At 33.6% G+C, this 27,550-nt stretch overlaps 2 protein-coding genes across 2 annotated transcripts in view; both read left to right on the forward strand.

Annotated features, from left to right (window-relative positions):
• The window catches only part of LOC126977175 (octopamine receptor Oamb), a 182,993-nt gene extending 161,183 nt beyond the window's left edge, over nt 1-21,810 (forward strand). The window contains exons 4-10 of the mRNA XM_050825888.1: nt 414-650; nt 16,175-16,379; nt 16,921-17,065; nt 17,187-17,463; nt 18,056-18,273; nt 18,797-18,940; nt 19,599-21,810. Coding sequence (XP_050681845.1) covers nt 414-650; nt 16,175-16,379; nt 16,921-17,065; nt 17,187-17,463; nt 18,056-18,273; nt 18,797-18,940; nt 19,599-19,602 — 1,230 coding nt within the window. The 3' untranslated portion in view covers nt 19,603-21,810. The remainder of the gene's footprint in view (nt 1-413; nt 651-16,174; nt 16,380-16,920; nt 17,066-17,186; nt 17,464-18,055; nt 18,274-18,796; nt 18,941-19,598) is intronic.
• A 2,125-nt stretch (nt 21,811-23,935) lies between these two features.
• Nucleotides 23,936-27,550, forward strand: part of LOC126977178 (N-acetyl-D-glucosamine kinase) — a 41,638-nt gene continuing 38,023 nt past the window's right edge. Inside the window, exon 1 of the mRNA XM_050825892.1 lies at nt 23,936-24,116. Coding sequence (XP_050681849.1) covers nt 24,070-24,116 — 47 coding nt within the window. The 5' untranslated portion in view covers nt 23,936-24,069. The remainder of the gene's footprint in view (nt 24,117-27,550) is intronic.

Below are 27,550 nucleotides of genomic sequence, written 5' to 3' on the forward strand. Positions count from 1 at the left end.
GAGAGGTAACGTTGCCAGCTTCATAAAAAGGCATAAAAGGCATTTATTTTCTGAAATTTGATTCCTTTAGATTTTTTTTTTTGATGTCATGGGCAGCGTACCTCTTTGATGTTAATGATACTTACTTAATCTTTATATTATTATAAATAATTAATTGTAATAGTTTAATAGATTATTAAAGTTTTATTTTATTTAATTTCATTCAAAGAGTGTTATTTATTAAGTCATATGTAGACTTACGTAATTTCACATTTACATACAAAAACAGAAATGTTTCCTCTTTATAATATTAATTTAGATATAATAGTTAAGCTAATGACTTTGCATTTTAGTAGTTCTAAAGATTTTGCTGGTGTCCTATCAGACCTAGTTCATAGCCGTAAAAAATAGAGTTTCGACTTTCCTTCTTTCAGGTATGGATATTCGGCGATGTCTGGTGCTCAGTCTGGCTGGCTGTAGACGTCTGGATGTGCACAGCATCCATCCTGAATCTCTGCGCCATCTCACTCGACCGCTACGTGGCTGTGACTCGACCTGTCAGCTATCCAAGCATCATGAGCAGAAAGAGAGCCAAAGCGCTAATAGCTGGGCTGTGGGTGCTATCATTCGTGATATGCTTTCCACCGCTCGTTGGATGGAAAGACAAGAGAGTGAGTTATTTTGTATTTTTGAAGTGAAATCTTCTTTAGCGGCGTTGAGCACTTCTATTGGGCTGGTTATAAAATGTTAAACTCGCGTCAGGACACTTGACCTGATCGAAAATTTGTAAGACAGTCGTTGAAATTATGGAAAATGAAGTTTCGGTGAAAGGAGATAGGATTCAAATTAGATTGTCAAACTTTAACTTCAGTTGATATTTTAATATCAACATTGAATATAAACATGCAGAGACGGAGCTCTGTACGATTACTATAGTTTTAGAAGCTTATTTTTTATGGAGTTATAATGAAATTCATATTTAATAGATATTTTTGAAGTGAAAACTTCTTTAGCGGCGTTGAGCATTTTCTTGGGATGGGTATAAAATGTTAAACTGATCGAATATTCGTAAGACAGACGTTGAAATTATGGATTAAAATTGTTTTTTCTGAGAGATAAACTTATAAATGTAAAATAATTGTAATAGTTCTGAAGTGTTAACTTTTAACGGTTAACTAGCTGACCCGGCAAACGTTGTTTTGCCATATAAATTATTTTTAGAGTTAGACCGTTTCTTGGACATTGCTTTATTTTTCTAAAATAAACGTAGCCTAAGTTACTCCTTATTACATCAGCTACCTGCCAATTAAAGTCGCCGGATTAGCCGGAACAAACAGACACACAGACAGACAGACAAAAATTGTAGAAAATGTTATTTTGGTGTATTTAACATATATGTATTCATAATATAAATTTAGTAAAAAAAAAGGTTTATTTCAATATTACAAACAGACACTCCAATTTTATTTAAATGTATAGATAATTCACACAATATTTTTATAAATTATAGCCTATATGTTATTCTGGTGTGTAAGCTATATTATTGCAAAGTTTCATCAAAATCCATTCAGTAGTGTTTGCGTTAAAGAAGTTCAAACATACATCCAGACATACAAACTTTCACATTTATAATATTAGTAGGATATAAATTGTCACATCTGTGCACGATAGCACAATAAATTAATATTGTATGTAACGGCATAAATCCTAGTACTTTTATACTGATAAATAATTCTCTATAAGCTATTCCAAAAATATTCAAAAATGCTCAAAGTCTATGTTATTTTTTTTATTTATTTTGTACAGAGAGAGATTTGTATATTAGTAAATGAATTAGTGACAATACTTATAATTAACTATTTTAGTATTATTAGCATTAAATATATATATTTATATTATTATTATTATTATATTATATATAATTAATTAATTTAATATCTGGTGAGGTTCTAACGTTACTTCCGTCAGAAAAATATTCTGAGTTACCCCCAAGTCACGCCTAAAGAAGTATTACTAGAAAAATATTCGGACTTGTAACCTTACACAATACTAATAGAAATAATTTAAATTTAAATAAATTAAAGTACGTAAGTAAGTAATCATTATATCAAATACCTACCTCATACAACAATATCACTAGTGTACATCGAGACCTCACCACATGGCAATATTTATAATCATATGATTCCCGAATCTTGTTAAAAATAAAGAGAAGCCTTATTTAGAAGATACAGATAGATTCTGTAATCTTACCGTATTTTTTAACTATAATAATAGTGAAAATTATATTTTTTTTTTATTTATTTATTTTACACACAAAAAAAAAGTATTTTACAATTTACTTAAATTTAAGTACAAAAAAATGATGTGGTGTCGTGGGACACCAGGTAGGAACGAAGTTCCTTCGGCTAATGTAGAATCGACACAAATTGCAAAAAAAATCGTTCTAATATTGCTATAATCGTTATCATATATTAATATAATAATATTGATAATATATACACTACTCGCTTGTGTATGCGACTGTCGCGCCTGCGCACGTCTCATTTAACGGTTTTATTCCACGCACTTTTTTCCACGGATTTTTTCTTACGGTTTTACTATCACATTTTTTTCAGTTCGGTCGCGCAGCAAAATCCCTATCCCCTCTATATATTATATTATATTATAATGTAAATAATATCAAATAAATAAATAGAAGTACTTACGTCCTAATATTATTTTGTTTATATAAAATGTTTTGAGCCCTTGCAGGGTGTCACATATAATATTCTCTAAATCTTTTCTAACTAACCACCATTTTGTAATTACTCTTTCTTTCTTAATTCTTCCAATCATGTTTTTATCAATCAAATAAGACAACGGAAACAAAAAAGGTTTGAAAATACATATATATTTAAATTTCTCCATGATAAGATATTTCGTTTAGTTGTAAAATTCCTTCAATATCTCATATAATTTTTGATTTCGATACAAAGGTCAAAATAATTTGAACGTTAAAAATTTAAACAGGGTTATTACAATAAAAATCAATAGTAAGTAATTAATAGTTTTATTATTCACTTGACCGTACATACAGTCTTACCCTAATTTCACGTACTCATTTCTAGAATAATATGTGTATTTGAGAATATTTCACTCATATTGAGTGAAACTTTAATTTAATTAAATGAACTTTAAAGTTTAATTGAAATCAACTCCACCAATTATTGTAAAATCTGGCATACTGGGTGAAATATGGCTTTGGCTGTACTGAGCAAGGATTATGTACATACTACGTAATAAGAGGCGGGAAGCCTAAGAAAAAATAACTAATTATGTATGACAATTGACCACGAAGTATAATCCGACTAAGTTTCAAAGCGAACAGATGCTTTAAACGTAGTTGATTTCGGTTATCTCCGTTTTTTACAAGATTATAATAGCCGCCATCTGTCAATCTATCAATGACTGCACGTTTCATACAATCGAGTGAATCGCTTTTTCCTAGAGAGTTTCGCTGGGGTGTTACTGATTAGGAAGACTGGAACTATATATTTATACCTACATCTCGCATTTAAATTATAATAACTACTATTATATATTAATTTTTTTTTTCATATACAAATAGTAAAACGTTAATATTGTATTGAGACGCAACATTCAAAATGCCTATTTCTTTCAAATATTGCATAATTCCCTGGCCGACATACAATATTTTTTACGTCCATGATATAATAAGTCTCTTTGGTAAAATAAAGATCTATGCAAAACATAAACCTCCGCAAAGCATCAAAGAGGATGTAAATACTACTTAATAAGAGGTGGGACTGCCTGAGTAAAAATTGAAATTTAGTTTAGTGTGAAACGTGCAGTGATTTGGCATAAGTTTAAAATAGTAGTAATTACAGTATCGCCATTGCCGACGAAGTACAATCCGGCTAAGTTTGACAGCGAACAGTTGCCTAAAACGTAGTGGATTTCGGCTATCCACTGACCTGTATAAATACCACTGGACAGGCTGTTCCATATGTTTGACAGCAATTTTTATGTGCCTATTTGAAGCGCCACTCCCGAGCGTCCAGAGAACTATTCTGAAATATATTTGCATTTTGAATTAATTTCCTTCGTTTTCCGTGCTATTTAAACTTCAAGAATCAACGTTATAAAGTATACATTTTTTTTGTAAATAGTTTTCCACCATCTCTCGATGTTTGCTGAGATTTTCATCACTAGTTTTAGTACCGCAGACTCTGGGCTACATGGCGCCAAAATGGCGAATATCAAACAGACACACAAGCACTTTGACAGCCGCCAGTCCAGTGGTATATAGTAAAGGTCAGTGCGGCTATCTCAATCATCTGTCAATCTATCAATAACTGCAAGTTTCATATTCAAATTCAAAATCAAAATCAAAATAGGATGTGACATCACTTATTGAAAGTAAAAAAACCACCACCCATTCCAAAATGAATGCCTCAGGCCTGAGAAGAATGGGCGCAACAAACTCAGTCGGCTTCTTTATTTAATATAAAAATATGGTTACAATATAAAATCGTACAATAAAATTTATTATTTAATAGTCTGTGGGCGGTCGTTCCATTCCTAATCTGTGGTTTTTATAAAACATTTAAATTTATTTATAGATAATGCCTGAACTGTGGCTGGGACTTTATTGTAGAAGTGTATACTTTTACCCTTAAAGCTATTATGTATCTTATGAACCCTACTAGAATAAGTTACAAGCAATCCCTTATTTCTAGTGTTATAATAATGAAAATCACTATTAAGAGCAAAAAGGTGACGATTTTTGTGACGTATATTAAATTTTCATAAATGTACTGACAATGAACAGTCATAATATTTATTTACTATGGAAGTAACTAAAGTATACAAGTCACGCCTTGCATATGTCAGTTAATTGTCTAATCTTTGTAACCGCGTATGCTGCAGAAACTAAGTCTGTCCGCCAATCCTTCAATATGGAGGCCCCATTGTAATTTGGAATCCAGAGTAATGCCAAGAAATTTAGCAGATTCTACCGGTTTTATCACCACTCCGTTTAACAAAACACTTGCATTTTTGACATTTGGTACGGTAAATTTTATATATTTCGTTTTCTTGCTATTTAACAATAGGTTATTAGAGCTAAACCAGTACACGATGTCAGATAGAATATCGTTCACTTCGTCATACATAGCGTGGTTTCTTTTCACTTTGAAAATCAGTGAAGTGTCGCCCGCAACAACTTTTTTTTGTATAAGATTAGGAAGATCATTTATATAGATCAGGAAGAGGAACGGTCCAAGAATAGACCCTTTTGGTAACCCCATATTAAGAGGAGTCCCAGGAGATCTCCTGCCATTCACGTCGACCCTCTGAATTCTATTGTTTAGATATGAAATCAGAAGATCGAGCGCAGTTCCTTTTATGCCATAGTGAAATAGCTGCCTGACCAGCGTTGAATGTTGAACACAATCAAAAGCCTTAGATAAATCACACAAGATGCCAAGTGCATTCTGCGATTCCTCCCAGGCATCATAAATATTCTTGATAAGCTCAACACCTGCATCCGTTGTTGAACGTCCCCTAGCAAAGCCAAATTGTTTCAAATGAAGTAACTTATGAGAGTTAAGGTAAGTAAGCATACAATCGAATGAATCGTTTTTTTCTTAGCAAGTTCTGTTAGGCTGCAAATCATTATGCCGTATGACATTATACTGTGAGGATAACCGAAATAAATGACGCGGGCTGTCTCTAAGATTAAAGATTTTCCTCAAAGCAAAACCAGCCGAAATCAGCAAAAAGTGAATATGGGAACTTCATAGCAGTTAGAGCAAAAACTGAGTGACTTAGTAACTTTTATTAAATCTTATTATTTTTATATGACTATAAGGGACGAGACGAGCAGAACATTCAGCTGATGGTAATTGATACGCACTGCCCATTACAATGCAGTGCCGCTCAAGATTCTTGAAAAACTCAATAATTCTGAGCGGCATTACAATTGCGCTCATCACCTTGAGACATGTAAAGACAATACCTAGGGAACACTGTAAATGTTTAGAAAATGAAAAAAGGCTTAATGTAGAAAGTTGCCAATACTTTTATTATTTTTCGAAGTAATATCCGTTCCTCTCTACAGATCGTCGCATTCGATGGAACCACTGAGAAAAGCAGTGGGCCCATTCTTCCTTAGGGGTCTCTTCTATGGCATTTTCGTATTTTAAGAATTTATTCTATTAATTCTATATTTAAGAAGAATACCTCGAATTTTATCTTTAGTTCTTGGGAATAAATAAAAGTAGCAGGGCGCCATGTCAGGACTGTATGTCGGATGACTCATTATCTCGACACCTGCTATAGTCAAATATTCAACAGTCCGTTTTGAGAAGTGCGCTGAAGCATTTTCGTGGTGAAGGAGGATCCTGCTTCGAGGGCGCTGCTGTCGAATTTTTTCCAAGACAACAGACAAACAGCGATTGACATACCAGTCTGCAGTAACTGTTCTACCATCTTCTAGCAAAACTGTCGCGAAATGACCTTTCCGACCAAAGAATGAGGCAATCATCTTTTTTCCTTACTTCTTCCTTTCTTTACCCTAGTTGGCCGATCCTCGAAAGGAAACACCCACTGAGCTGATTGTCTTTTGGTTTCGGGTTCGTAGCAATATATCCAGATTTCATCATCTGTGTCGATGTCAAATACAGCATTTGAGTCACCGCCGTTGAACTTATCTAACATTTAGCGACACCAGTCCATGCGAAGGTGTTTCTGGTCGTCGGTTAAAGTATTCCCCATACTTTAACCGACAACCACCTGGTACAAAGCTTCCTGACGCTTAAATGTTCATTTAATATTTGTTGAACTTGACTCATACCAATTCCTAGGCTTGCCCGTATCTGTTGATAGGTCATTCTCTTATCTTCCTCCATCATGCGTCGCACAGCACTGATGTTATCTTCAGTAGTCGCTGTTAAAGGACGTCCTTCACGCGGATCATCATTGAGATTGCTACGTCCACGCTTAAACTAGTTTAACTAATTGTAAATAGTGGCACGAGATGGGGCTTCATTAAGAAATGCTAATCACAGGCTATCATTGTTGTTGAGTAAGCCCACAACGAAAGTCATAAAAAATCATTGACCGAAAATTTTCTCGCGTTAGGTTCACGTGTAACAAGAGTTTTAGATTTGCCACCAATTCACAAAAACAAATGACAAATAAATGCAATACACTACATTAGGTTACCAAAGAGTTTAAAAATTTAAAATCAAAAAAAGTTTTCATTAGCAATGTTTCTAACTGGCCAGTTCTAAACATTTTTAGTTGTACCCACGTAACGACATGATGTTATGTCTCATTTGCCCACCAATTTTTCTAACTACTTCAGGCCGAAACGAGCGTAGTATCTACCAAGAAGGAGACGAGAGGCGATAAGCCGTGAAGCTGTCAGGTTATTTCCACCAGAGTAGAGAGGCGCGGGTGTGCGAGGCGCGTCACATCTCCTCTCCTCTTCGCTTTGGTAGATACCGGGCCTAATGCTTCACGACAGAAAAAAGCATCGTTGTGGTACCCATAACCTAGCTGGCATCCTTTGCAAAGGAGCTTTCCACTGGTGAATGGTGCGATATGCTCCTACTAGGTATATTTTTAACAAAATTTAAAATATCCCTAAATATTCTTTTACTGCAGTGACTGCGGCTACATCCCAATCCTTCAACCTTGAATAATATAGAAATCCCTGAAGGGCTAAGTCTCATGATACAGTCGTTCCAAGCCAAATGTAATAGTAGGTACCTGCACTCGCCACGCGTGACTTTGAGCGGGATAGCTGCGTCTAGAACTAAACAACCCAAGAGGGCAGGAACCGACTTAAATCTTATCAATAGCACAGTAGGGTATATATGTCTACTGTGTCAATAGTTAGTATTTTATTAATATTAAAGGAATCAGGTTCGCATAAGAGGTGTATTAAATTAAATCTTTATTAAGTTATTTTATACTTTTCAGTTTTTAAAGTGGATTTTTTAACGTAGTTATTTTATTGTAAAATATTATCCATTATAATATTATTATATGAAAATTGCCAGGTTGATTTCATATCTATCTTAATATACATTGGCCTTCAAAAGTAAGTACTTATCACACTTTTAAAATTGGGATAACGTTTTAAGTTCACAAGATATACTTTCAAAATAAAAAGGACTCCAAAGAGAATTTAATTTTGTACATTAAAACTTTATAGTCGGTAACCTTCTTTTAAGAATTAGCTGAAAAAAAACTTCAAAAACAAAACCATTCCTTTTTCAAAGTGGACGTTTCCGAATTACAATTTTACCATTCACATTTTTCTTTCTGTTTTAAATTTTTTTCAAGATCGATGGGTCTTGTTTTAAAAATTTATGCTAAAAAGCACATAACATTTATTTATCATGCCTCTTTCAGTCGAAGAATGTGCTAGGATCATGGCTTTTCTGGAACTAGGCATCAGTATGCGTCGCACTGCAAGAATGGTGGGTGTGACGGTACGAATGGTCCAGAAGGTAAAGCGAAGGTACGAAGAGACTGGACACCATCTGAGGAGACCTTGTAATGGCAGACCCAGGTGTACCAGTGCCCGAGAAGATCGTTATATTATTTCCACTGTGTTAAGAAATCGCCACCAAAATGCAGTTGTAGTCCAGCAACAGCTACTTCAGACCCGGAGGGACTACATTAGTGACAGTACAGTGAGAAGAAGACTTGCTGAAGCAAATTTGAAACCCCGAAGACCAGCGAGTGGCCCAAAACTCGAGTAACAGCATCGAGTAGTGGGACTGCGATACGCCCGTGAACACATGCAGTGGGATGAAGAAGAATGGTCAAGAATTTTGTTTGCAGATGAGTCTCGATTCTCCCTTTACACTTCTGATGGAAGGCGAAGTGTTTACAGGCGACCTGGTGAGCGATACCTTCAAGCTTGCATCTCAGAAAGAGTCCAATACGGTGGAGGCCGTGTACATGTATGGGCTGGCATATCTTCAGAAGGTCGCACAGAGCTAGTAGCCATAGAAAATGGCACCCTCACTGGGCAAAGATATGCTCAAGAGATTCTCAATGAGTATGCAGGGCCGTATTTAGCAAATATGGGTGATGGATCCGAGATGATGGATGGATGAGAGAATATTCCCCAACATCGGCTCCGAAACCTAGTGTTCAGTATGCCAAACCCGCTCGAAGCTGTAATCAGAGCTCGAGGAGGCAATACCAGTTATTAATAATTAAATAACATGTAATACATTTTAGTTGAATTTTTTTACACTAAACTAAAAATGTCTATTTTCATTGTTTTATCGTTTTAAAGTTATAAATGTTACTACTGTATAATTTTAGTTTCTAAGAATTAAAGCCTATAAAATTTGCAACAAAACGTTTTTAATCTTAAATCTCTACCTTCTATAGTTAAGAAAAAAAATTAATTTGAAAAGTGTGATACCTACTTTTGCAGGCCAGTGTATATAAATTACGTGACACGCTGTTTGTCCGCGATGGACTCCTAAACTAATGAACGGATTTTAATGGGGATTACTTCATGGAGTGCAGTTTAGTCCAACTTGAGAGATAGGATAATTTTTATTTCGATTTGTTTTGTATGGACTTATTTTCTGTGAGAGTATTTATTGACGCACGGTTTGACAGTTCTGCTGTGAAACAATGTCATTGTAACATCAAGGAGCATATGTTACGAAATACATTATTCTTGATGTTATGAAAAATTATTGACAAATACATAAAAAAACAGTATTTTTTTATTATCTTCAGAACAACGTCTGTCGGGTCACCTAGTACATTATATAGAACAAAGTGTTTGTTACAAAAAGAAATTTCATTATGTACCCTGAGCTCAACCTAGCGAACAATCATTTGAGGAATGTTATTATGTTAATATATTTTTCTTTAGTAGGATTTCTGCGAGAAGGCTTACTGCTGTTAGCATAGAGTTAGCACTTCCCAGATAGAGCGAACGTATTAAGCAGGTAGAAAATATTAAAAATTCCTAGTGAGAACATAATATAAACATATTCCGCAAGAAAGAACTTGAATAACGTTCGTTATAAGGCCTTATTCTAAAACTTTTAACTCCAAAACTATATTTGAAACTCCTTTTAAAGGAGGATTTTGTTTCATTGTGAAAAGTATTTATTTTCCAAAGCATTCCTTATAAATGTTTTGGAACGGATATATATTTAACATTACCACCTATGACGTTCATAAAGAACATCATTCATTGATTACCACCAATAAATAAAAAGACATTTCCAAAAAGGATGTAAATACTACGTAATAAGAGGCGGGCTGCCTGAGTATAAATTGAAATTTAGATTCGACATAACATTGAAATAGTACTTACAATTGGGCGACGAAGTATAATCCGGCTAAGTTTGAAAGCAAACAGTTGCTTAAAACGTAGTGGATTTCTGCTATCTCCTTTTTTTTAAATATTATAGCCGTCAGTCTGTCAATGACTGCACGTTTCATACAATCGAGTGAATCGTTGTTTTCTTAGAGAGTTTTGTTATTTTTAGCTCCTTAATATATTATTATTGTTTATTACTTCGAATGCCTAAAGATTGTTCGGCGAGAATTGATGAAAAAATAATTCAGTAATTGAAACTTTAAAGGTGGACATATTATTTACCGAAACATGATAAAAAACCTTGGCCATCATAAGACACCCGGCAGAAAAAAATTCGGTGAATATACAAATTTCTGAAAAACCTAATAAAATATGTAGTAAAATAATAAAATAATAGAGTTTTGTTAATATACAGGTGACCGTTGCGCTAAACTGGTCGATATTATGACTTGTGAGCTTCGGAGGTCAAATTAAATTCATAACCTAGGGTGATGTGACTATATCACACAAAATGCAACAATTCCGCTACAGTTTTGCTTATCAGAGCCATGATATATGAGGTTTCAGAAACTTTATTTATCTCTATCTCTAATTTTTATTTAAAGAATTACAAAATTCACTTACCGAGATAATACTATTCTAGTAACAGCAAAAAAAAAACCATAAATGCTACTTGTACTACATACTTAATAATAGGACATAAATTATAAATAATAACAAAAATAACATCTACTATCTAAGTGATAGAAAGTACCTACTTAAGGGTTTGTATATATCTATACTAACATTATAAAGCTGCAGTGTTTGTTTGTTTGTTTGAACGCGCTAATCTCTGGTACTACTGGTCCGATTTGAATGGTTCTTTCAGTTTTGGGTAGTCCATTTATTGGGGAAGGCTATAGGCTTTTTTTTTTCAAAATTAGGGATCCGTAATAAAATTGCTATTTTGTAACACAAGGTGTAAAATCGAAAAACTATTTTTGCGTGCGCTGCAAAAACTATTGAAAATAGAACAAAATGATGTACAGGCTATAATATAGGCAATATTTTATTACTTATAAAACTATCGCGTGAATTATACTTTATATGGAAAAACAACGTTTGCCGGGTCAGCTAGTAGTAGATATACTTACATAATATTACATGCTGGACGAGTGGCTGACTCGCGAATCGGTCGTTGAAGGAATTTCGCTGAATCGTATGTTATTTTTTCTAATCTAGGTGATTAGAATTTTAATTCGAGATTGCAGGATATGAAACAAGTCACTTACAAGACTTCAATTATTATTAAGATGTTTGTTTTATTATTTTTATTTAATAACTAGCTTTTACCTGCGACGTCGTGCAATAGTTACTCTGGGCAGCATATTTATTCTAATATAGTCGCTTTGCAAATAATAGGTACACAACAAACTGCTGTGGTCAATACATTTTAATAATAACAAAAAACATAAGCTACAAACTATACAACTTTCATCCCCATTTTACACCCCACAATGGCATACTTTTTCGAATGGGTTTTAGTTTTTGACTTTCAATAAGTGTTCGATTAGCCTATATTGAATAAAATATTTGAATTTGGATTATCGTTAAAGAGCTTGCAAAAACAACACAATGTGCTCCGTCTATTTATTTTAGGTTCTGAATGTAAATGTATTATTATGTTAAGTAAATAAAAGGGAAAGATTTAATTTTTTCCGTTTCTATGGAATATTTGAGACGTCGGTGAAGCTTAATAGAACTTTAACTTCGAGAAATGACTGCGGTAGTTGGAATGACTGTCTTTCGTCGATTTCAAGTAAATCTCTACTGCAAAATAATACTTTTACAAGTAATTTTACAAATATTCTTTTTAATTTGATTTGAGTTTACTGCAATTTTTTTTATATTCCTTTCTACTTCATGCCAAAACCTTCAATATCGTCAGTTTAATATCTGTTACAAGTTATGACGTAAGAAATGAAGAACGCTTATTATTAATATTTATTATAGTTATAAATCACGGACGAGTAAAAAAAGAAGGACTCCGCGCCGTGATATTAGCAAGTGAAGTACCGTTATGCTAGTGTGTGTGCGGCTACGGGGGATACTAGTTACACAAATTTTTTTCCCTTAAATAATCATATATGGCCACAAATATAAAGTATCGTTTTTACACTTTTTCACAACGCACGATGGCATACTTAAAATATTTTATTGAGACGTAAACTGATCTGTCACAGACGATGACAATTCTCATAATGGCCGCCTATCGGACGGTAATAGTGTAAGTGTGTGCGTGGGGCTATGTATTTACACATTAATCGACTTGTTTTGGTGCTACACTGTTATTTAAGGTGACACGGAGTCCTTATGTTTTTACTAGTCTGTGTATAATATATACCTTTGAGATTATACATAATTTTCCCTTCTTCCGGATAATATATTCCAAAGTAGGACATATTATTATCTTTGTATTTTTATTACAAAAAATATTATAACTATCAAAACTATTCTATATTTTTTCAATGTTAAATATGCTGTCAATATCTTTATAGTACTTTCAATCAAGGTTTATCTTCTAATCAAGGTTTTAAGTCCCATTGTATTATATTTTTCATATAGTCTGTGAGTACGACTAGCATTCCCGTATTTTTATGTATGTACACCGATAGCTCGGAGATTTATAAACCGATTTAGGTAATTCTTCTTTAGTTCGATGCGAAATAGATGCCATTTGGTCCCATAAAAATTTATATAGTTTGGCCCAGTAGTTTTATTTTATGAACTTTTTTAAGAAATTTTTATCTACCTGGATGATATAGCTGTTTTTTGTGTATGGCTTTTTTAGGAGTTTTCATTCAGGTTGATGATATATTATCATTATTAACTTACACTACAAAGTTACCGAGGCACTGACTTAAAACCTATCAATAGGTAGCACATAGAAATAATAGTAAGTATGTTATTAATATTAAAGGTAAAGGTTTGAGGTTTTATTTGATACTTTTCAGTTTTTGAAGTCGGTTTTTTTAAACGTAGTTTTTTTTTATAGTGCAAACTTTTAAATTTTCTCCGACTTTGCAAATTTGACTACCAGGAAAAAGTCTTTTTATTTTTCGGCTTGATATATAGCTATGACACTCACATATAATGTGGAATTCTATTGGTAACAGAATTTTCAAAATCGGTTCAGTAAATCCAAAGATTACCCCCTAAAATCTCACAAACTTTTGGTACCTCTATAATTTTAGTATAAATAACGGTAATCGCTTAGCAAACATTTAAATCTTAACCAAAGACCAAGTTAAACTTAAATTAGACAAAAAAGATACCTAAATACATAGATCATCTAAATTGTATATCTAAAGTTAAGACCCACCTTACTAATATTAATTTAAATTACTCACATTAAATATATAAAACTCAACAGATTTGAATTACTCATTAAGTAAATATTTTTATTTTCAAGAACCTCGACCTAATTACACGATGCATCTTAAAAACGAGAAGCGCTGTTGGTTTCTTTAAAATATCTTTAGGCTACAAAGCGGAATGGACTAAAGAAAAACTGCGGGCGGTTTTGAAAAACAAAGGCGAGATGTTTCAAAGGCGTTCGTTCGACGAGCTAGAAATAATAATTATTAGAATCCGTTACCCATAAAGTTTCTTGTCGGCCGATAGTCTTGCTGTGAATGGAATTCATTGGTATCATTTAATTTAACGGCTAGCTGTCTTATTCATAATGACTTAGCGCAGATTTAAAACATCGCTAATATGTGCTTGTTAAGAACTGGTATTCATAATCGCATATTCGAGCTATAACGCTCATTATCTCTTCGATAAAGCTGACGTGACTTATAGTAGCTAGGACCCTTCTATAAACCTATTTTAAGCACTCGAACGCAAAAAAAACATGGCCGACATCGATCAGCTGTTCGTTATATAATATGATATATAGCTTCCCGTTCAAAGTTGTTGGATATCCGTCATAGATTGACAACCGATAGATTTCAAAACTTTGATTTTTGAAGTTTGAAATTATTTTGACATCTGACAAAGCATTGACATTGAAAAGATGTCTGTTTCCATTGACAGTTCCTCATTAAATTAGTTAAATCATGTTTTTTTGTACGAAATGGCAACATTGCGTACCATAGAGACGTGTACTATAGTTATGTGAGATCTATCTAACGAATATGAATAAGGAATTTTATCGAACGTTCGATAGGCTAGAACACGTTTTAACTAATATAGCTTTATACCTTCGAAAAGCGTTTTATTATGAATAAGGCAGTAGAAATATAACTATGCACTGTAACTGATAATATTATTAGACAACATGTCTTATATATTATTTATTTAAAAATATACTCTAGGATGCCGCAGTCGATCGTCGTACCGCTAGCTTGCAGCGAAGCGGATGAGGAATTAGCGCCTTATTGGTCACATGAGAAACTTATGCTGATTTGCAAATTCAATAACTAAGAACCTGGCAGTTGAATCACTCTGGATTGACAGCAGTGTTTTGATCAATCGGCTCAATATTTAAATAAATATAAATAGCGCGTGCTAACTTATAATAATTTGTAAATCATGTTTGTTTTTAATTATAATAATTGAATCAAGTCGAAATTCAAAATTCTGTCTAGACAATAAGAAGAATAATAATATTAATATATAATATAATAATAATAAGACAATAGAACAGTTTAACTTAGACGTATTTACCGCATACTCAGAAGGTAATCAACGGAAACCATATTACCAAGACCCGCTGTTCGACGGTCATCTCATAAACAGGAATAAATCGCTGAACTTTGATTGGGTGTATAATATTAATAGTGTCGCTATAACAACAAATAATAAAAAGCCGCTAGATGTGAGTCGGACTCGCCCATGAAGGGCTCCGCAGCAGCAAGTAATTTAATAATATAAAAAGTTCTTGTAGTTCGTTGTAACTTTGATCGATGTTTTAATAATAGTGTATTTTTTTTAAATTAAATTATTTATCATGTATTAAAACGTAAAGTATACGGTGGATTTTTGCATTTTAGAAGTAAAAGGGGGGGGGGAGCATTTTGGACCACTTTGGAAGTTTCATCCAAGGACGAGTAAAAACATAAGGACTCCGTGTCAATTTACATAACAGTGAGGCACCATAACAAGCCGGTAAACGTGTAAATACATAGCCCCACGCTTACACTAATACAAGCCGATCGGCCGCCATTATGAGATTTGCCATCGTCTGTGACAGATCAGTTTGCGTCGCAATAAAATATTTTAAAAATGCCGTTGCTGTGAAAAAGTGTAAAAACAATAATATAATAGTATTTGTGGATATATGATTATCTAAGGGAGCAAAAATTGTGTATCTGTGAATTCAGTTTAAAAAAATGATATTAGAAACCTCAATATCATTTTTGAAGACGTATCCATAGATATATCACTCGTATGGGTTTGATGAAAAATTTTTTGAGTTTCAGTATGGGGAACCCCCAAAATTTATTGTTCTTTTTCCTATTTTTGTGTGAAAATCTTAATACGGTTCCCAGAATACATCTACTTACCAAGTTTTAACAGTATGTCTTATAGTTTCGGAAAAAAGTGGCTGTGACATACGTAAGGACAGACAGACAGACATGACGAATCCATAAGGGTTTCCGTTTTTTGCCATTTGGCTACGGAACCCTAAAAACAAAGATGGCGATATCCGAAATGGCCATGCTAGTTAAATAAATCCAAAAGGATTCAAAAAGTGCATCTTATACGCTGAATCGTCACACTACGTACGCGCGAATGACTCGCACTTACTTACCATTTTTTTTATCATTATAGCCGGAAGACGCAAGCAAAGGCGGATACATACATCCACCGTGTCAGTGGACTTGTGAGCTGACGAATGACGCAGGCTACGTTGTGTACTCTGCGTTGGGATCTTTCTACATACCTATGTTTGTGATGCTCTTCTTCTATTGGAGAATTTACAAAGCTGCAGTCACAACTACGAAGGCAATTAACCAGGGATTCAGGACAACTAAAGGTATTTCTTTACTTCGGCGTATCGTCATGCAACTGCCAAACTATTCGTCGATTTATATTTTTATCCTTTCTAGCCGCTTTCGCTTTCCCTGACTGAATTTTATAACATTAATTTAATATTATGAAGTACACAACATAGCGCCTTGTTCTTTTTTAATAGCAAAGTCTTACAAAGTAGAGTCGTAATTAAACATTACACTGTTGAATCAATTTTTAAAATCAATCAGTTTATCTATCTTTACAATATAAAATTACCATCATTTTCGAGGTATCATTATCATATACAGCGTGACAATTAAATGAATACACGAGTAGAAGAACTACATAACCGGTAACATAGAGAATTATATATTTTTTTTTTAAATTTCAAACAAACCAATTATGCTATCAAAAAAACATAATTTTAATCACACTGCCGTGGGCGCTAGTCACAGAGAATTTATTATTATTATGCTATTTGATTATTATTTATTCTTTTTACAATTAATAAAACGTGTATCTACGCTTCCATCTAAGACTAAGTAGTTTTTTTTTTATTTCAGGCCTAGGAAATCGTTTCGACGACAACAGACTTACTCTTCGGATACATCGAGGAAGGGCTTCAAGACCTCATGGCTCACCGCTCTCCAATGCTTCTAATCATTCAACCAGCACCTCTCTTAGTGCTTCGCCTGAAAGACTGAGACGGTAAAGAATATCTAGAACTAAGGCAAAAATACAGATTTAATTACACGCATTTTAATCGTTAACAGAAAATATATTTAAATACGTTAATATCGTAATCCAAACATACAACTGATTATTTCAGACATTCAAGTGCCCGGCGAGCGCATGAAAAAATCAAGATATCAGTATCCTACCCATCTTCTGAACAAATCTGCCCGGCTTTGGAGAACTCTAGATCTTCCAGTAGATCACCTAGTCCATCGTTGTATGCTGTACATTTTGAGCGAGATGGAAGGGAGCTTACAGAAAGCCGCTTGAGGGTTCGGTCGCAGCATCACTTGTCTCCTGGGCCACTTTATGATGAACTGGAGGATAAACCAAGAACTAGAAGAATGGGCAAGAGAAATATTAAGGCTCAGGTATATTTATTTCAACATTAAAACTGACCTTATCAAAGCGACACTTTACTAGCGCTGACTTAAGTTCCTGTATCCCCTAGTTGAGCAGGGAGCATCTTTCTTAATTTCATATAAGGTATTTCCCATGGCTTCCGCTTCATTATTGACAATCGGCAAGCTTGCTTTGGACGGCTGCGTTTGGGTTTTCCTCGGGAGTTCCAATTTAGCACTTGCCTCCGGCGTTTAATCTCTTCATCGGTCGACACTTTATGACAGCGTTCCCAAATGTGATTGTTATCATTTTTTCGGGCTATACCAAGAATATTGCGAAGGCATCGGTTAACAATAACCTGGCGCTGATTCGAGATGGAATTGGTCGTCACTTTGAATCGGATTATTTTGATTAAGTTTTTGTGATGGCCATACTGGTCAAAGCCGTGCAAAGGTTGCTCGGCTTTGATAAATCTAATCTAATAATCTTCTGAATTACTACATTTGAAAAGATACTATTTAGGCGTCAAATCTGAGAAGGACGGGCAAAAAAACCTCGTCTCATCAAAACTCATTACTCATTTAAACTTGGTTATAGTCAAAATGTAATATATCATTTCAGGTCAAACGGTTCCGGATGGAGACGAAAGCTGCAAAAACTCTTGGCATCATTGTCGGAGGCTTCGTCTTCTGCTGGCTTCCCTTCTTCAGCGTGTACGTTGTACGGGCCTTCTGTGGTGACTGCGTGACTCCGTTAGTCTTCTCTGTGCTTTTCTGGCTTGGTTACTGCAATTCTGCCATCAACCCACTTATATATGCACTATTTTCTAAAGATTTTAGGTTTGTATTATAATACTAATTATTACCTATTTCTAAACATCCCATTTGTGTATGTGTGTGTGCGTGTCCAAACAAAAACTATGATTCTCATTTTTTATGAAAATAAGGGACGAGACGAGCAGGACGATCAGATAATGGAATGACGACGAAATTGAATGTGTTACTCCGCACAATGCGCTGGCCATCACGATTCACCGCCCTGGTTTGCCCTGAAAACTATGGGTTAAGATAGGATAATTACTCCGAAAGCTATAAAGGCTTTGTTCGAATTTACTCACAACCTAAGCAAATATAACGCACTACACTTTAAAATGGGCCAATATCTAGGAAAATATTTCTTCTCATCTTGGATGCACACTTGACAATTAACTTGACCAGTTGTTATCACCCAGGGACCACCCTCGTCTAATACCTTCCACTTTTCTTTGGACAACGATACGCTTAATACCAGTTCAACGTGTGAACTGGCTGCCTTTGTGTTTTTTGGATATTTATTTGAGTCCATAATCTTTATGTGTTCCAGGTTTGCCTTCAAGCGAATAATTTGCAAGTGCTTCTGTCGCAGCGGAGGATCACGGAGGGAGTCAGACGGTGCAGAGGCAAGGCGTATTAGAGTCAACCACGTGCATTCTCACTCCTTAGAAGAACAAGATCCTAATGTCAATAGGTCGGTTCTTAAAAAGCTAGCAACATATTTACAATACTGTTATTTTAAGAAGAGTTGATAATTGATACGCCATACCCATTACAATGAAGTACCGCTCAGGATTCTTGAAAAACCACAAAATTCTGAGCGGCACCACAATTGCGCTTTTCACTAGCTACGGCACCCTTCAGACCGAAACACAGTAATATTTACACATTACTCAGAAATAGGCGCCGTTGTGGAACCCATAATCTAGCCGGCTTCCTGTGCAAAGGAGCCTCTCACTGTAAGATATCTACCTGATCATGGACTACCTAATTATATGGGGCATTATTAGTGCAAATTAGTAATACTATATGAGTCAAACATCGACGAATAACCAAAGGCGTTATGAAATACCTAGAAGTCGTTAATGTGGCAGTCCGACCCTGGTTTTTGGCTGCAGCTCATAAGTCGCAATGTAAAACAGCTCAAATTTAGACAGTGTTTATCAGTGTCGATTACCGCAGAGATGCGCGATTTTTTTTTGCGCCGGTTGTTCTCAGGTGTGCCTCAGAAGGCATACTTATTCGAATGGGTATTTTTTTTCATCATATGTCGAAATTCGAAGTGCATTTACAGGTTTTGTCAATTTTAATTTTTAGAGGAAGTTTTTATCATTTCTATATTTTGTTTTCAGGTGACGATGCGCACTGCGACGGCAAAACGCTCATGTTGAATCCGTCGCCTGCGTATAAGTAGTTTTTATACTAATCAGTTAGAAACCGTGTAAAAATCTTATCTAGAGTAATCTATGAGCTAAAATAAATCAATGTAAAGCACAATTCTAAATGTTGTAGATAGATATTAAAATGGCGTTAAATTTAATATCAAAATTTATATCGAAAGTGGGTTACCAAATAACCAGATTTATTTAAAAAAAATTAAACTAGGATTTATATAAATTTTTAATGTTAAACACCCATGTTGATACTTGCAGTATCAGTATAATATAAACGCATCTGGCACTCATAACCTAATGGATGCATAGTTAAACAGCTAACCAACCTGTAATAATGCATCATATGTTATCTTTGACATGTTCATTTGACCCTTAAGTCGAAGGCGGAAGTTCCATCTACATGATTTACTTTCATTTTACAGCCTCAACCAACTGCATATCTACCTATGGAATAATATGTTATGATTTTTTTAAAGTGATAACCCTCACTTGGATTAATACACATAACATATTGTTTAGATTTACAAGAGCGACATCTCAAGTCAATTTCCTAATATGCAAATATTGGGGTTAAGCAGGTTATCAACTGAAAGTAGATCCTGTAGATGAACCCACAACCTGAGAGTTGAACAAAGCAAACAGAATTTTATACCGCGACGGAACACCGGAGGTCGTGGGTTCAAATCCCGCATCATAAAAAAAAATTTGTTTATTTGTGAACCTATGGAATATTATATTTTAATCAATAAGTATTACATACTACCCTGGTAGCCTATGGTCTCCAAACTGTAGGTACACCAGTTGGGTTGACCGTTGAAAGCACAAGAGGCATTTATTCTGTATGTGCAATGTCCTATATTGCATTGTTCATAATTAACCTTCAAGAAGTTAGATTACATACAATGACAATTTTTCTTCTTTCTTTGAACTAGATTTCTTCTTAAATAATAAACCCAAAGATTTACCTCCAGCATGAACACTTATGAAAATGCACATGCAGTGTGCATTTGTCATATTATTCAGAATTGGCCCTTTGAAAAGACTTAAGCTCAAAACCCATACCAGGGCCTACTCTTATAGAATTTAGCATAACTATTAGGTTATTTCTTTGATAAACGCAAGTGTTACAGATTTAAATAAAACACTTTTCAAGGATTAAAACATGTGTAATTGTAACTGAGTTTTTACATTAGATTTTGTGTAAAAGTTTAATTCATATTATTATTTTAGTTAACCCGATGTTTCAATGACCTTTCCAGAAAATGAGATCAAAACACACACACAGTTAGAATCACATGTGTTTTAATCCTCAAAGTGTTTTATTTAAATAATAATTAAGTACCTATGTATCTAATCTGTAAATATATAATTAGCTATGATTTTAATTGTTGTAAAAATGTGATAAAATTAAGATATTGTAGATAAAAAGCATTGTTTATATAACATTAAAAAAAGAATTTTTATATGTACCTATAGTACCTACCTAATAGTATCAATTATACTATTTGTATTTGATATAGAGTAAGGTATAATTTATCAAGTAAATAATATACTGGTGCCATTGCTAAACTACTTAATGGTTAACTAGATGATACCTTAATATTAAGTTAATGCTTACTACATAACTATAAAAATGAGTTTGTATTTTTGTATTTGTGCTTGTAAAATGTATATAATAAGCTGATATGTCTATTACTAAACTATCGCCATTTTATATTGATACCAATTATTTATTAGTTATTTATGTACTTGTGACTGTTTGATAGTGACAGCCACTTTCTTAATTAAAGGTAGCTACTGAAAACCTAAGTTGGTTGATACTCACCTAATATACTAGCAATACTTTTTGGTGCAATGGTTTGAATGCCTAACAAGTTCTTGTTAGGTTTTGTAAATATTTCCCTGTATATACAGTCTCGAATAAAGATGATATAATATACTTGTATAAAATCTTTTTGAAATGAAAACCTCTTTATGTATTTATTGCTTTAATTTGCTATAGAAAGAGACTGAGCTGTCAAAATTGGCTATTAAATGCTTGGCTTACGTAGTCTCAAGTTAATTTAGTGACCAGTCGAACCAAATTTTGCCAGAGTAATTTATACACAATACATAATTTACGTTAAGAAAGTATTTTTCTTGTAATAACATTACCTTAGTTTTTCTTTCTGTCTGTGTGTCAATGTGGTCTTATACTAATTTATTTCTGTTTGTGTGGGCTAAACAGACAGTTTGCAATATTTTCTAGCGAGTTTTTTATTATTAGTAAATGTTAATTGATATCTGTTTGAAGCTAGTGTGTTACTAATTGTCAATAAAATTTTACTCCATTTACAATTTACATATTGTCTTCAAATAATGCTTCAAAACTCACAAGCTTTTTATTTTATTATTTAATATGTGTAAATGTAAAATATAATCATAGAATATTGACACTTTCTGTCAGTTTGGTCGAAGTTTTTAATAGATCACAAAATGACATGACTCCAAAGTCAAAAGTCAATGTTATAAAAAAAAGTACTCTGTGGTCCTACAACAGCAACAATACCTGCAACAGCAATATGGTAGGTATATAACTTTAGGTATATTTTAATTAAACTTACTAACTAAATTATTAGGTATTGATAATAAACCCATGATAATCCCTTAATGCTTAAGTTAGAAAAATCAGCTGTGTAATTTACATGTTCTCCTATGTAAATTGTCAAAATGTAAATAGTTATAGTAAGAGAAAAAAATCATATTATATGAAAGTACCTAAGTGTTTTATGTTCAAGATATTACTTTAGGTATGTAAAAGTATTATACGAGATGTTACTAATTTCTGTTGTTTTTTACTTATTTGGAACCCTAATTAAATAATAGCGAACGGAGTACACCAACAGACGTTTAATAATGAAATACTATTTAATATTTTTTAATACCTACATCATTATTTCATAGTAGAGTTGTCGATATGCGTTTCGCAAATACCAAAACGTAAGTGTGTCGTAAGTCCTAAACAGTTTTCGGTATTAACAATCATGCTCGAGGCACTCTCACATAAACCTTGTAATTTTTTTAAATGTATGGAAAATTGGAAAGCAGTGCTTAGGAAAGATTAAAGAAAATGAAGAAACATTTTCATATTACTACACTACATGGTGGTTTTACAAAAAAATCAAACCTCAAAAATATGTTTTTAAGTATCGTGTTTAATTTATACTATGTTATTTTAAAAAAAGAGAGCAAATTACACAAATTAATAATTTTTGAATTATTTTTACTGACTCGCAAAACTTGCATACTTAGATTATGTTTCGATATGCACAGCGTGCACTGAAGAGTGCTCTCACTAATCACTGTAGAAGAATTCGTTCCGTTATGGACTGCCAGTATACTGCCGCAGTACCCTAGGGAGATATATGACGTCATAACTCGCCGCCTTAATCTACTGTGAGCACTGGCGTTTTCGAGGTAAGGTACTCGCTGTACTTTGATCACGTGATCAGTTAAAACCACTCGAGTACCTAACGTTTTATAAACAATACCTACAGCTTAACCCCAGATATTTTTAATTTGACAGTACAACAGTTTTTTTTATGTACTAGAAAACTTTAATGCACTCACTTGAATACTGCGTCAAAATATGCGGCTTAGAGTATACGTGATTGCGTTCCGTTTTACATAGTGACCAGTATAATTAACTATAAAGGAACGGCTTCACAGTATACTAAATTGACGTCACACTGGACCGTGGTCGCAGTGCATATCCGAACATACCCTATATATGGAACAGAAGAAATCGGAGAAAGTGATGATTCAGCGTGAGAGTAAAATTATAATTTATTAATTAAATAAATACTTAAATAATTCCAATACAAAAATACGATTAATTATTTATTTTTGTTTTATTTCCCTTTAAGTGGAATTACAACTACAAGTAACTAACTAAAACCGATACACCTACAGTCCATTGCATTGTTTTGTATTTATTATAATTTATTATAGTTAAATAAATTAATATTATCAAATAAATTATTATACATGCATAAGACGTTTAAAAAATAAAAATATTCTATTGCTTAGCGCTCTCTCTACATTCTCTATGGAATGATTCTTTGTACAATTTAACATTGACGTTTTTAGCATAAACTGACAACTCAACGATGACCCGTCACTGTTCATACATCACTAAAATGTCAGTTATCAGGTGTCATGTCTATAAAGTTCAATTTAGGTTAAATCCACTCACAACTTGTCAGTTGTCACAAGTCTCATTTTCAAATTATCTTATTTGATATTTCTATTTTCTTAGTTTGACATAGCGTTCGTGGCATGTTGTTGTGTGTGAAATAGAATTATTTTATCATAAATAATACCGCCGATTCGTCTTTATTACAGTGATAAACGCCTCCGCGTTTTTATTTTACCTACCACCGTAAACAATATGAACGATATAACGGACAAGATGAAGTATTTCGGGGGAGTAGAAGGGTAAGAATGTGCAATGTTTGTTTAAATGCTGTGTACGATTGTTAAAAAGTAGAAAGGCTGCCTTGAATTAGTTAAAAAAATAAACGAAACAATTAATCGTGAAGTGATTATCTGAGAAAACAGAATTTTGTTTGTTTACACGCCGGGTTTGATAAACTTTGGCCTACTTATAATTAAAAAAAATTGTGACGTTGTTTCAACTACTACATTAATTGTTTTAAGTTGTATGTACTAATTAATAATGGAATAAAATTCATGCTCGGTAAGAATGCGTGGAATGTGCTCTTGTTGTCAGCCTTGAAATTGGCGCTTACTTTTGAAATCAATTTGTGAGTGCATAGCAATCATATTACGATGCATTGATTTTCAAGTAAAGACAGGTAAAACTGAGTTAGGTATTTGCTTATTTGGTAAATATTTCAGACTTTTAATTGGTTCAGTGAACTTTAAAATGACTATAGGTGATTATTTGCAACTAAGCATCAAAAGTCATCGTGTTGTTTTGTGTGAGTCACAATTCACAAACAGTGTGACAAGCACTAGCCGTCGTCGTCGAAACGTATAACGTGTTGAAATTCTAAATTTTTAGTTATAACTATTACAATATTACGCCTATTGGAATTTAATACTAAGAGTTGAACTGAGGTACCTACCGAGAGTTCGAACAGAGAAAAAGATTGCGTTTGAAAAATCCCTACTAATATTATAAAATATGTGAATGCAAGATTGTTTGTAACGCTTTCACGCCTAAACCACTAAACTAGGCATATAAGCCTGTACTATGGGTACAAGACAATGATATATTTAATACAATATACATACTTAAACATACATAAATACATATAAACATCCATGACTCGGTAACAAACATCTATATTCATCATATAAATGATTGCACCTACCGGGATTCGAACCCGGGACCTCCAGCTTAGTAGTCAGGGTCACTAACCATTCGGCTATATGGGTCATCATTTGTGTGTGCGTGTAATCTTTACGCGCGATTGAAGTAAAACTTATAGGTATTATAATTACCTTTAGGAATAATTAACAGATACTTTAATTTTTTTGCTTATCTGAAAGCTGATAGACCAAATATGTTATTTTCGTTTGCCCTTGTTTGTCCCACCTATTCTAGGACATCCAGTATATATAACAAATATTCTTAAAAAGTTGAAAGACAAGAATATTAAATTTATACCATTAAATATATACTTACATTAATTAAAGCTGTGTTATTAATAATAAAATGAATAAAAATAATGAAATTATTAATATCACACATTGAATATTATCGAATATGGCTCTATGGCCTCGGACCTTTTGCCTGTCCGATGGACGAAGTAAAATTAACGAATGTCGCACACGTCAGACTGATATCTTTTATTTATTATTTATTACAAAGTAGTCATAAATGAACAAATACACTTGGAGATTTTCAGAAAATATTACTGAGCAATTTGAAGCAATCTTTTAAACCATAAAATTATTATGGTTAAAAATTGTTTCAATTGACTTTTTTCTGCCGGAAGTACTAACGTTACATCCGTCAGAAAAATATTCTGAGTTACCCTCAAGTCACGGCTAAATAAGTTTTACTTCAAAAATACCCAAAGTAACTATTCAACGCGAAGTCTTGGGTAAAAGCTAGTAATATAATAAAATAGCGTACCGTTTCTTAATTAATAAAAAATTTAAAAAAAAAACACTATCTATACATATATTTAACCAAGGAAAAATAAAAAGTTTCTGGATTTTTATCGCCTAACTAACGCCTTAACCCCTAAACCGATTTAAATTTTAGCAAGCTTACCATATCATTTTATCGGGTAACAAACAATAATGGACGCGGTCGCCGGCACCCGCTTGTAATATTTGCATGGAATTTGCTTGATTGACAAACTGATGCCGAAACGTGCAAACCGCATTGCACTTTCCTTACATTAAAGCAATCTGTGCTGAAGCCACAGCTTGAGAGTTGCACAAAGCATACAAGATTTTATGACGATACGTACCTCGAACGGTTGGCTCAGTTGGTTAGAGCACCGGCTCGGAACGCCGGAGGTCGTGGTTTCGAGTCCCACATCGTTCATAAAGATTGTTTTTCAAATTTAATTTGTGTATTAATCCTAGTAGTGACGGTTATCACTTTAAAGACATAACAAATTGTGAAGATTTATATAATGTGTTGGAAACGGAACTGAAATAGGACACGAGATAATCTTCAATTTCAAACTTGCTTAGTACTTTAAAAAGCCTTAATCTACGCGGAAGAAGTTGTGGGCATCAGCAAGTAACATATAAATACATAGCCACAATAACTGTTCAATCACATTTATGTGTTACTACCCAAGGAGAGTGAGAGATATATTTATATCGAGCGCAAACTCGCGAGCTTGTCTGTTATACATATACCCACTTATTCATAATAGTCCGCTAACTTAAAACAGCCGCTAAGGAGTGTTTTTACTCATTCTGACTTAGGACAATAGAAGAAGAGAGAGTGAGAATTAGCAATGCTTTAAGTTAGCAGACTATTATGAATAAGGGGGATACACTCAGAAACATAATAATAATAATAATATTATGTAGCCCTAAGCGAGACATAGCTTGTACTATATATGCCAGACCAGTTATTATGGGTACCACAACGGCGCCTAAGTCTGTCGTGAAGCAGTAATGTGTAAGCATTTTTGTGTTTCGGTATGAAGGGTGCCGTAGCTAGTGACATTCATTAAGGTATATTTTCATTTTATATTTTGTAGTATAGCCCATGAGCATAAAGGCAGCACGTCCGTTGCGTCCCTTTTATCTTGGTGAATAATGCATTATTTTTAACCGACTTCAATAAGTTCTAAATTAGATTGTTTTTTTTTTTTATATGTACACCGATAACGCTGAGATTTACGTAATTCTCCTTTAGTTCGACGCGGAATAGATGTCATGTGGTCTCATAAAATTTTTACATAGTTTGGCCCAGTAGTTAAACTGTTAAAATTGTTGTTTACTTCAATAATGCATTTTTTTGTGTACCGATTTTTTTTAAGAGTTTTTATTCAGGTTGATTATATATTATTACTAGCTGACCCAGCAAACGTTGTATTGCCGATATTAAAATCGCGATACAAAAGTAACTGTTGATCGTAGGTAGATGGGTGAAAATTTGAATTTGTATGTATTTTTTAATACTGACTCATAATCAAACAAATTTAAAAAAAAATGTCAAAAAAATTAAAAAAAAATCGTCTGGACCACCCTTAACATTTAGGGGTATGAAAAATAGATGTTGGCCGATTCTCAGACCTACTCAATATGCTCACAAAATTTCATGAGAATCGGTCAAGCCGTTTCGGAGGAGTACGGGAACGAACATTGTGACACGAGAATTTTATATATAAGATTGTTAACTAACACTAAAATGTCAAAAAAAAAACTAT

The sequence above is a fragment of the Leptidea sinapis genome, chromosome 44 (assembly GCF_905404315.1).
Source record: "Leptidea sinapis chromosome 44, ilLepSina1.1, whole genome shotgun sequence".
In the NCBI taxonomy this organism is placed as follows: Eukaryota; Metazoa; Arthropoda; class Insecta; order Lepidoptera; family Pieridae; genus Leptidea; species Leptidea sinapis.